At 36.4% G+C, this 13,021-nt stretch overlaps 1 protein-coding gene across 1 annotated transcript in view; it reads right to left on the reverse strand.

Annotated features, from left to right (window-relative positions):
- LRP1B (LDL receptor related protein 1B) overlaps positions 1–13,021 on the reverse strand; it is a gene marked incomplete at its 5' end in the record, with an annotated part of 587,496 nt that overhangs the window by 98,636 nt on the left and 475,839 nt on the right. The window contains 2 exon segments of the mRNA XM_080399306.1: positions 1,390–1,538; positions 2,327–2,515. Of these exon segments, the coding sequence (XP_080255432.1) occupies positions 1,390–1,538; positions 2,327–2,515 (338 nt within the window).

Consider the following 13,021-nt stretch of genomic DNA (forward strand, 5'->3'; position numbering starts at 1 on the left):
AACATCAGCTTGTAACTGTCTGAAGCAGCTGCTTCTATTTAAACCTGCTCTTCTTCTTATGGAATCCACAAGCGATAAAATATTTTTCCTGGAGGATCCAAGATGTGATGCTATCCTTTAAATCACCCTAACAATGAATCATTTAGAAAGGAGAAAAGCAATTCAATCAACTGTTAGCATATAAATTCACTGTGGAATAAGCTTCTGGTGCCATTTAATGAAAATGTTAAAAAAAGAAAAAAAAAGATTGTTGTTTTTTTTTTAACCGAACAAATTTGAGAAGCTAGATATGGGGGGGAAATAGGTAAGAAATTCCTCATTTTAAAAGTGTTTTACACTTTATTTTTCTTCATCACTTAACGGCAAGTAACAGGCAGACAGTCAAAACAGAAAAGATCTAAATGAACATAATAAAATCACACAAAACACTACCTTAGGGAACAAAGGAAGACAGTGGGAAGGTCTCTTATATAACAACATTACTTGAATGAAACTGTACATCATTTATTAAGATGACTATGGTTCCCTAAAAATTTCACGGAAAAGCCCTTTCCTTAATGAGTATGAACATGTATCATGATGTAGAACATTTTAAGAGGTCATCAGCATACATATAATAAAAGTGGGCTACTAGAAAAGCTGGACTACTGGAAATAGTTTAAAGGCCATATGTACTATTACAATCAACCGGGTAGAACAGTCCAAAGACTTTTAGCAAAGTGGCTCCCTTATAAGAAATCAGTATAGTCTACTTAATCTGCCTTACATTTTAGGAAAAAAAAAATAAAAAAAATCACCAAACACTTACTTCAAGTAGCAGAGAATCCACCTCCCATAAAGAATTAAATGTTTTAATTGATGTAATTGTAAATTAATCGCATATTCTACCATCTCCGTTTCAGCTACTGGGTTGTTTTTAATGTAACCCTATCACTTACCTACCTAGCAAACTCGGCTGAACTTGTGTTCTTGTATTAATGTAAAGTTCATTCATGCATGAATACACCCAGATCACTGTTACATGTTACATACACCCTGTATCACTGTTATATATGTTTTGTATTTTTATATTTTATACAAATGTTTTTTCAAAGCCATTTTTAAGGGTTTAGTAGCTATATTTGTTCTAGTGACTGGCAGAAACATCCACATTCGAAAGGGAACAAGTTCTGCATTCTCTGGAAAAAAAAGGCATTTGCAAGTCGATTTTCGACTAATAGCCTTGAAGATTAAACACTGTAAATGCACCCAGTTACCCAGGCACCAGAGTTACCCAGTCAGCTCCTTTGACTGATGCTTCCACATTTCATGGGCACCAGCATTCATTATTTAAAAGCAGGTGGAAACACAGTGAAATATATTCCCTGCCCCCCGCCGCTCTGCTCTTACCTGACTGGCCGTGCAGTTGGATAAGCACGTCTTGTTATCCGCAGCAAGGTAAAAGTTAGTGGGACAGGCACAAGTATACATCTTGTCAGGGGCTAGAAGGCATAAATGACTGCAACCACCATTGTTTAGTGTACACAGATGTTTAGACACTGTGGGCAGAATAAGAAAAGTGAATCAGACTATTATTTCAGTATACTTCAGGGTATCTGCTTTGTAGAGGAAGAAAAATGTATTACACATAATATTTTTACAATGGAACGTCTCAAATCAAAACCCATAGGAGGCAACCTTTTCCTTTTGCCTTTAAGCTATTCTTTGTTGTACACAAAAATTAATTATTACTGTGAATGTACGTTCAATAGCGAAAGAAAGTGAGGAAGAAAATGACACTAGGTGGGTTTGGTATCTTTTTATATGAGACAAAAAATTAACTTATCTAGGTCAGGTGCCAAATAGTATTCAGTTACAGCTCAAATATAGGCACACCAGAGATCAGACACAATTGTAACGCCTACGTTCTCTGATGTTCCCTCAGGCCAACAAGTTTCTAAATATCAGTATTCTTCTGTATTATTAACACTCTCTCACTTAAATGTTTTCATAACACTTTGTTTCCATCTTGATAACTGGTAACTCACACTGTAATGCAACTTTACAGTTCTGTACTTCCAGTCAGTATCTGGGTTAATTTTCCAGCACCCACATTGATATCTCACCACTGAACATGATATATTACATTTACTTAATACCAGTTATCCTTACACCATTAACCACAGATTTCTGATTAAAAATGCTAATTTGAAAACTTCCACAAGTTGAAACAAAACAGAAATAAGAATAAATCATGGCAGATGAATGAGCTTTCATTAATTCAGCAACTGGCTATTAAGTGAAATATGTCAATGTGCTGTATGGAAAGCATAGATAGAATAATTACCATCAGGTTGCCTATAAGAATGATACACCTGGATGTCTGTAATGGCATGCCATGAGTTAATCAGCGATAATCTGTCTGATCCAGAAGTTTTGTGGGCACGGCTGAGTGACTTGGTTTTCCCATCTGTCCAGTAGATGTAGTCTTCAAACAACGTTAGTGCAATCACCCCTGGAATATCTTGATTAGGAACTGTAAGAAGAGATACTAAGATTAATGTTCACTCTTGGAAGACTGCCAGTTAAAATATTCCATACTGCATGGGCTGACAGATACAACCGCTATATAATGTCTTGAGAATAATTGTCATGACAATATGTCAGGTCTAGAGGGTTTTTATTACCCATTACGATAAAGATGGATGGGGTACGAGCTCTGCTTGCTTAGAATTAGTTGGCCCAATCAGTGGTAAAGAAATAATTTCAGTTAACATAAATTACCTCCAGATTAAATCTTAACGTCATTGCTTTAAAAGTAGTACATAACATAAATATGACAACCTACTCTTTACAGAAGGCCAATATTCATTTGCTGTTTTAGGGGAATAAAAGTTATTAGAAAACATAGGCACTGTGTTTAACATGCTCTAAGACAATTAATAGTATTTTATTTTGGCAAAATATAATGATAAGAGAAAGGGGGGGCGGGGGAGAGGAAGTTTTGCATTAAAATAAACATAGCAGTAAGAAGGCTTATTGCTTATTCCTAGCATAACCAACCTTATAATTTAAAATAAGAAAGTGATGATAGTACCCCATTGTTACAATATCAAACAATTATAAGCCAACATAATTTCAAACGGGATGGAAGAACAAAAGGCAGAAAAAGCTTTGGAGCGTTCTTTATCCTACTGCATACTTTTAATCTTGAACTACTTGTACTTAGTAAATGTAAACTGAACACCACTTTTTTTTTTTTTTTTTTCTTTTTACGTATTTAGTTGTAATCATAAATGTCACAGGAGAATATCTGAGCACAATGGTCAATTTGTAAATTAAAAGCGGAGCACCTGAGTCTGCCATTTTTAACCAGCATATCCTTAACACCTCTACCCTGTTTTCTTAGCTGAAAATAGCTTCATCTTTTAACCTGGAATGTGCTTAGAGTTGGAAAATCTCAAATTCCAGTTGGAACATTTCATAGTTCACTGATAACTTATGACTGATACTGAGTATATGGAATGACAACGTAGCAAATTCGATCTTCTATACAATAGTCTTGCTGATGGCGAATTCCAGTGAAGGGTGTGTTGCCTTCTGGTCAAGGAAACATTGCTTCCTAGACCTAAAATAATTTTTCCTTCATGTATGTTTACACATACCATAGCCATCATACTGCAATAACAGCATGATATTGTTTTAAAGAGCTTCATAATGATAAGAAATCACAGTGCAAAGAAATCTTAATTATGGAACTTATAACATAGGCAAATTTGGAATAGTTCCTTAGATAGTATAGTAACCCCAAGAAAAGCTCTTATAATTTCCCTTCCTTGCAGAATCACTGTAAAAAAGGGGTCTATAATCTAGAAGTAAATCACTCCTATGGTGATTGCTGCTGTCTTGTTCATAACTGAGGAAGAATTCTTGAAGTACCATTACTTTAAGTTTTGTTGCCAAAGTAACACATCAAGTACAACAAAACAAGACAGAAACTGTAAGTACAGATATTTCTGTTATATTGATTCTTCTACCTCTTTCCTTTTTTCCACCCCTCTTATTTTCTCACCACTGGATTTATCAGAATAAATTGCAAGAAAAATCTGCTAGATTCAGGAAAACACCAAAAGGCTAGAGCAGGGTTTGTCTGTCCACTGGAAGACCTATATGTATTATCAACTAATTAGTTCAATTACTCGCATGTTAATTTTATCCCCACTCTGCTCTGGAGTGAATTAAATAATTCCCTTGGTGGGGAAAAGAAGCTGTAGACTAGACAATAGTACCAGCTTCACCCAAGAGGTAGCAGGGAGTGTGTGGGCATCTCTAGTAACTGCAGGCAGCAAAATGAACCCCATGTCTAGACACGACGGAGCCTAAGCACTCAAATCCCAGTCATTTCCCAGTGTTTTTAATGTTCTTTTGGTTAACATGAGTGATTTTCCTTGAATCATCTTGAGATGCCTCTGCATACATCTTTGATAATGTTGAATTCTACTTAATACTGTTCAGAAAAGACATGCATCTGTAATTGTAATCTTAAAAATTGAATGACCTTTAAAATGTTTTAGTATAATTATTAATTGCAAATGCTAATTATCATATCATATGCTTACTAGCAGGTTCATAGAACCAGAGAATGGTTTGGGTTGGAAGGGACCTCAAAGCCCACCCAGTTCCATCCCTGCCCGGGCAGGGACAACCCTCACCAGCCCAGGCTGCTCCCAGCCCCATCCAGCCTGGCCTGGAGCACTGCCAGGGATGGGGCACCCACAGCTGCTCTGGGCAGCCTGGCCCACCGCCTCATCATTCTCACAGTGAAGAATTCCTGCAATTAATTAAACCAGCAGAGAATTTGCACATTCATGTCATTCAGAAAAAGGAAATTATAATTCTGAACTCTTACAGAATTATCAGTTCATCGAAATCTGTGTACATGCACGCTCTGTTAAAGAAACCCCTTTTGGTTTGAATAACCATCCAGTATCACAGTAAATTATTGAGAAACTGGAGTCTCTCAGGCTTCCTCTGTTGCCACTCGTTATAGTAAGTTACTTCATTGAATCTAAGTGACTCAGTTGCTTTATTGTGCCATTATATTTACCATAGGATTTTAAGTACATCTGGGCACAACACAATCCATCGTGATGTCTTGATACACAGACACTTAAGTATATTAAACTCAGCACTTTTTATTTTAGGTAGATTAGAAACATTTGTTAGTTTTCTTGTAACTTCTAAGTCATACGATTATGCCGCAGTACAAAAATTAAAAGACAAGCAGGAATTCTAGGTATATCTGCAAAAATGCAGGAAATTCCCTACTGATCTTAAAGGGCAGTTTCTAATGTGAAATACAAACCAGGCTGACAGAAGAAGCAGGAAGGAACAGCAGGAACTGTTAACTCTAAGTGAAACCCCAAAGATATCCACAAAGCTATTTTATTTTTGCTTGAGTTCAGGAAAAACACTTGTTGCTACTTTTGACATCAAATTAAAGATTTCAATGGTACCACTCCAGTCTTTCTAAATAAAACAAATGTGGGGGTTTTTGTCTGTTTTATCTTATTCTGATCACAGCTAAGATTAAAATCAGAATAAATGACCATATAAAAGCCTTAATGCACATGAAGAGAATTTACATTGGAAAACTATTTTGATTTTGTCATCTTTATTGTTCCTCATCAAGGAAAAATGTATCTGGCAGTCATCCTCTTGGCCATCCAGGAATTACAAGTAAACACCATATCCTGAATAGAGATGTTTAAGTAAATGCTGTGTATGTTTGTGGGTTGCCATACAATTTATCCTAGCTTCAATATGGATTATACATACATCAGAATCCAGATGATCCTTTGTATTCCTGAACTAAAGACAACTCAGGACAGTAACACATACTGTTTTAATTGTCTCATTACACCTTATTAATAGGGAAGCTAAGTTAAATGTGTAGCATAAAACGTTAAATACTACACTTAGAGCACTGCAGTTCAGAGAAGTGTTCATTGACCCAAGTATGTTTTTATGTTTTTTAAAGCCGACTATATAAGCACCAGGTTTAAAAGCTTGAATCTTCCAGCTATCTTAAAAACAAATCCACAATATCAAACACAATGTTACAAATATTGTACGCTCTTTTTTATGTTCTTTAAAAGAAGTACATCAGAGTATATCTGTTTCTAAAACCTAGGTTTTCCAGTATTACCACATATATTGGTCACAAGTTAAAACTGTCAATGATTTAAACACTCGCAGATTAGTTTGTCCTGCCACCAGCTCTTATTTTGAGTAACTTTATAAGTTCAATAGGTTTCTGCATTAAAGCCAACTTCTCATTAAGTTATGTCTCTCATGCTCTCTATTCTTTGCCTTTGAGGACACCAGTGTTTCAAGCTTTCCAAAATTTCAGGTGGTGGACAGCTACTGATTTATCATAAATATACACAGTAGAAGAGGCACCCACTTTCTCTTGTCATTCCTTTAACTTCAAGATAACCTAAGCTGCATTAATCTACCTCTTTATAAATACACACATTAGTTCTATGTTGCAACACTAGTTGCCAACCTCACGGCACCCATTGCAGTGTGAATCAGTTTTACACAGGAAAGCAAGACTAACTTTCTCCTTTCTTTGGCCTACTTTCTGCAAGTAAATTTGAAGTAAAGCCACGTTAGTTATGACTGGTAAGTACCTCTGCTTCCCCTCCATCACCTGTCTGAAAACATTCCATCAAGATGTCTCGTTGACAATCCATTAGTAAGAAAGTAATATATTCTGTTAAACACAAAACTTACATTACACCAACACCAAGGGTCAAATCGACCAGGAAAGTCATGGAGAATTTAAACAGTCGTATTTTAACACAGAGTCATGAGAACTACACTCACTTAGTGTTACTTACTTTCTAGAATGACTGATGTATTCAATAGATCTTATTTTTTTCCTTTTAAGGTTTCTCATAACAACATCACCCTATGGCCTCTATGAATGCTTCCAAAATTGGGTTAAGTAAGCTGAAGCCCAATCCATACTTCAAAACACTCAGCAAAAACCCTAATAAAACACCCACCTGCAGACCAATAATCACTGGATACAGCTCTAGCAGTAAGTATTTTACTATACCAGTACTTACTAGACGTCCCCCTCATTGTTAGAGTACCAAATCCTTAAATAATCCCTTGTAACACGTGCATAATACTTTTCTCTTGGATGAAGAAATCTCAGCAAGTGTAACTGCAGCGCTGTTCAATCAGAAAAAGGGTAACTGCCCAGCTGCCAGACCCCACCATCACGGACGGGGCACATCAGACAGCTGCTACAGCATGAGGGAAGAGAGAGAAGTGCCTTTAGCCTTTTCATACCTCCTTGCCTGAGTAGTATTACTCAGCTGTCTACTTCCACCGAGTCCCAAATAATTATTTCAGTGATTCAAGTTTCTTACAGCCTACCATATAGCACATCTCAGAAAATACATGCCAGCTTTCATATGCTGCAACGCACACTATGTATCACATATGAGTAAAAAATGCTATACTTTGTGCCAGCAATGGAATCTTATTAATTCAAACCGATACTTTGATTTTCATGACCCTCATCTTATTATTTAATAAAATGTGTTACAGGGGCATATTCCACAACTTACTCCACAATTATGAAGGACAAAACCCATGGAATACAAAATCACCACCCTAAGGAATTTCTGAGGAATATTTGCACCTGACAATTGCTTCTGCGATTCCTTTTCCTACCACAGCCTCCTCTTACAAGGGATGGGCGAGCCGCTTGCAACCCTTCCTTTTCTAACAGGTCTTCTACTGCCATAATAGGTTTCATTTTATACATAAATCACAGGTTCTGTTACACTGAATGCTATCCCAAACAGTGCTTGATAAAGCAACAAGAAGACAAGAAATGTGGTAAGAAAGAGAAGGCAGAAAAGGGAAAGAATGCCCAAGCCTATCTGAAAGCTGCAGAAAATAGGAGGAAGAAATACAGGTGGGTAGTAAAAGGAAAAAAAGGGGAGGCTTGCAACAGACCAGAAGCAGTAGCAAATACAAATTATTAGGTACTTGAACACAAATGAAAATGACAATACATAAACATAGTAAAGGGAGATAAAGTGCTGCATGAACTTAGGGGAAGAAGAGCCACATATCTCCATAAACCAGAAACGATCATGTGGGCATATGAGAAGCACGCACAGACTTAAAATGTACATCTCTCCCCTACGTTTTGTACTGATTTTGATCCAAGAATATAAATCCATATGCTGTAAGTCATATCTGTGATTAAAACGTCTACTCTTCTCTTGTGTGAACTGTTTCCCTTATATTTTTTGACTACCTCTACCTAAGCAAAAAAAAAATAATGTTCATTTGATTTCAGGGGTGAAAATCATGCCATGTAGGATTTCCTAACTACAAAATATGCTTCCTGAAGAAGCCCTACAGAAGAAGTGAAACCCAAACTCACTCAGATCTTATTGAAACACAAATATTTCAAAAGTAAAACCAAATACTGTAACTAATATGAACAACAACAAAAAAATAATCTCATTGTCATCTAGTAAAATCCATGTGCCAAGAAAACGTGCCCTCAAAAGGACAAATGCTGCCTTCCTCTAATCAGTAAACACGACAAAAAATATCTGTGCTTCGTCATGTCCACCAAGGTTACATTTTCTTTGGTGCTCGGCTCCTGTTCAAGCTGAAGCTTGTTGATCCCCTCACTTCTGGCCTAGAAAGTGATCTGTCCCTCCCCTTTGCAAAAAGAAGGGACTGCAACCTTGCCATGCCCTCATGCAAAGTCTACAAGAAGCGAAGGGGTCAAAGATTGCTGTCACGCTCCTCCCAAAAATGCTTTCACCCAGACAGAGTTCCAGTGCTGGTAAGTAACAGCTAAAGGCAGTAATGGTTGTTAAGAAACATTATAAACGACCTTCTTCTCCCACCATGGCATTAGAGCAGTTTCTGTTTAAGAATTTTGGCACCCAAAGACAGAAAATTTACAATGCTGATCAAACCTTAGAAGTTAGTGCATTCCACTCTCTGTAACTCTTCAGTTTCTGAATGGCAGTAGAATAAAAATAAAAAGCCTACTGACATCTTGATCCAAATGGAACCAGTGGTAAACCCTTAGGAAAAATTAGGACTCCTCCAAAGACAAACTGCATCAAGGAAGAGCAACAGTTAATAAGGAAACAGCCATTATACCTACAAAAACAAATAAACTCTGCAATCACTGATCTCTGGTGCTGCAACAGTGGCCCATACTGTCCTCTTTCCACCTGCAGTCCCTTGGAGACATTTCTGTCTCATTTCACATTCAACTTGTAACCTCTTTGAGACACAGTCAATAATTTTTATTTCTGTATAGTACTTATTGCTGATTCTTGCTCCTTTTGATAAAGAATCTTAAGTGCTTAGACAATGAAATTAATAATGAATAATGGCAATAAGATTATGTCTATTAAGCTTGTGAAAAAGTATGTATTTTTGACAGATGTAATGAAGTATGTTACATTAAACCACTATTTTTTTTTTAAGGATGAGATGCTTTATAATCACTATTACTTTTATTAAACTGACACTTTAAAAAAACAAACCTGTCAAACTGAATGAACAGGAAAAAAACATTATTCATAGAATATATACATTAATTCCAGTAATTGAAGCTATGTTTCACAGGAGAAAAAAATACACCTTTAGGATGGTATCACTGATATTTTTAATAACAACATGTGCATGCATAGGTATTTCTTTCTGCATATGTGATATACACATCACACATCCACACTGGGGAAGTATGGAAGATAAAAGCCCTAGTATTAAAGTGGCAGGACATTTTGCCTGTCAAAAAATGTAATTGAAATAGTGAAAACTGAGAAAATTTCCATGTAATATCTTGCATAAAAACTGTTACACATCCCACAACTACTATCACAAAGGCAGCAGGAAATTTAGATTTAAATCTAAACACAAAATGGCACAAACGCATCTGTGGTGTTAAAGCAGACTGTTATGCATAGACTTATAATGATACCACGAGAAGAGATGAACAAATTTTCAAAAATCTGCTTACAAAAATTCATTGATCAAATCTAGGACTGAAATATTTTATTGTCCTACTTTAAAAAAGTTTTATTGCCTTTTTAATTTCACTGTGAGCAGTTGTTTATATGCCAGTTGCCCCATGGCAATACAGACTAGCATGCTGTCACAGCAGTGGTTAAATTATTCTCAAATATATACAAGTCACTATTTGAGTAAAACAACTGATAGCATGGTAACGGGTGTCAAAGGTTCTTGAATTATTTTTCAGATTTACAGAGACCATTTACATGCCTACCAGCCCCTACACCTTAGATTGATGTATTGCTACTGGTTTCAATGTTCATCCCCACTCTGCCCCACAAGTTGTTCCTTCCTTCATCTTCGCCTCTCCATCTCCTGCCCGGACTGTCTCTTGCCATCACCTACCTGTGAGCATACGGACTGCTAAGCTCCTTTGGTTTATCTGATTTACCTTCTACAACTACAGATGCCATTCAAAACTTTGCAACTTTCTGCATCAAAACCCTCCTGTTTCTGGTTGTGTTGATATGACCACGGGGAGGAGACCTTGTGACACAAGAAAAAAACTGTCTTTTATGTTCTCTGTTCCGGTTGCTTTCCGACAGAACAACTGCATGGGAAGTAATGCCCATCCTTTATAACTTGTGATGGCGCATGTCCAGCTCATACAGAAATATACAGTGAATGTCCACTAAGTTTTTAATGAGTATGTAGAAAAAAGTTCACAATCTAATCAAATTTGGGTATATTATCACAAGAACAGTGGAAGATACAGAAACCAACCTGTTGGCAATCTTCATAAACTGGGCTCCATAAACTGGAGACTGTGGAACTTTAGAGTAATGTAACTGTGTGAACTGCCTTTAATATAGGTCAATCTGTGTATTTTCCTGAATATTATCCTCTAAAAGAGATAGAATACAATAAAATAAAATAATCAGATTTAGGAAGACATATGAATTGGAGAATTTTATCTGAACAATCATGAAAACTGAATCTAGAATGCAATAGTGGAGGTGAAGCAATTATCAGTTTGTGCTATCAGATGGGGCTATAATGAGTAAATCTATAGACTCCTCAAAAGATGGGGAAAAACTGTTGCAGTATCGGAACTACTGTTTATTTCTCATCTGCTGTGAGAAAGGCTCTTTTTAGACTTTTCTAATTTCTGAGCTATAAAAACTGCAGCATAAATCTGGAAGCAATTGCTTTCTGTAATCTCCTAGATTACTTTTACATTAGGACAATTTCATAAATAACTAGATTTACTCTTTGATAAAACTGTGGAGGCAGAGATCAGAATTAAATACAAATACTTTCTACCTACAAAGCCCTTCCAACTAGCAGTTGCTGAAATGACAGGTGATAAAAATGAAAACAGGTTATAATCCACCAAAACCTTATACTTGATACTTTAAAACTTGTATATATGTACACCAGTTCTGAGGTTTGTAAACACTCAGGCAGAAGCCAATTCTGAAGAGAAGTGGGTTTTTTTTCAAGTTGAGATACTATAGGAAAGTTTCTGTTAATTATATTACAGCTAAAGTAGTAATTCACAAATGCTTAATTCATTTAAGGTTCAACATTTTTTCATTGCTTAATTTTCATGCCTCTGTAAGATGAAGAAATAAAGTGCTCAACTTGTGTTTTTACAGTATAAGACATCAAAGAACTTGACACAGTTAAGGACTAATCTCAGCTCAGGAAAGCTTCTGTACAGCTCCTAAACTGGACTATCAGATTCCACTTTTATAGTTTCATTATACTGAAATTCTCATCTTCAAAGAGTGAAATGGGAAAATGGTAGGCACCTTCAGGTTTAAGAGCTCTGAAGGATAGGAAAACCTGCATGAAGGCAATCAGATACCTAGGGAACTGTTAAGCCTGCATCTCCTCTGGGCAGTGGGAGCCAAAAGCAGCTGTTAAGTCTGACAAATTCTTAAATGTGGTTGGGGTTTTTTGTTGTTTTTTTAAGGCTCACAGAAGTAAACCAGCTTAGTGCTTAGCCAGATTAGTGCTTCAATACTTGCTTAATCATTTAGCGTGCATAACATTTGTGAATGCCGCAGTGCTAAATTGGCTAAGCTCTAAAGACAGTTTACATAATCAAGCATTAAACTTCAAATAGATAAGCAAGGTCATTGCTGCCCCTAGTGCCAAGAAGAGCTCCCAAGTACTGTAAGATTTCTTGCCTAGTTAGCATGTTTTCAAAGTTCTTACTAGGACTCTCTTGATAATTATAAAAGCCCGTTACTCTATTGAAATGCAGAGGAACCTTACAAGAAAAAAGCAGCAGATGGTCTCTTTTCCTGAGAAATCTTCACAATTCGTAAGAAAGAAAAAAACCCCACAAAACAAAACAGTAAACCCTTGTTGCAAAAAGTGTTAAAACTAAATTCTAAATACACGTAAACTCCCATTGCATGGAATAAACACTCCTTGATTTAACATACAGCATGTCAGTGATCAGCCAAAGGTTGTTCTGTTTGTCTTCAAGAAGCATCTAGTGCAGAGCACAGAACACTGCAGTCCATCTCATATAATATCCATTTATAATAAAAGATTCACCAATTCTGACAAGATACTTATTTACTGGGTCTTGTGAAATCTCCATGGCATTTTTTGATACGTTTTCTAACACATAATTTAAGATCCCAAAGATATATTTTCAGAAAAACGCACAGCAAGCTAACCCTTATCCTTAAAGGTCAGATAAACAGGCAAAAAAATACTTTGCTTACAAAAACTAGCAAGTCAGACTGCATCACTCACATGATTCCCATTTATACTTCTCTCTCTGGTCCATAAGTATGTATTTTATGGTCATCATATGTGTGCCTTCATCCTTCTCCATTTGGAAACACAAAGGATAGAATAAACTCAACCGTCCTTTTAACTTAGACAACACAGTGGTCTCAAAATGACAAAGGAAAATGGACCATGAAAATCCATGTGAATAATA

The sequence above is a fragment of the Falco punctatus genome (genome assembly GCF_963210335.1).
Source record: "Falco punctatus genome assembly, chromosome: 8".
Taxonomy (NCBI): Eukaryota; Metazoa; Chordata; class Aves; order Falconiformes; family Falconidae; genus Falco; species Falco punctatus.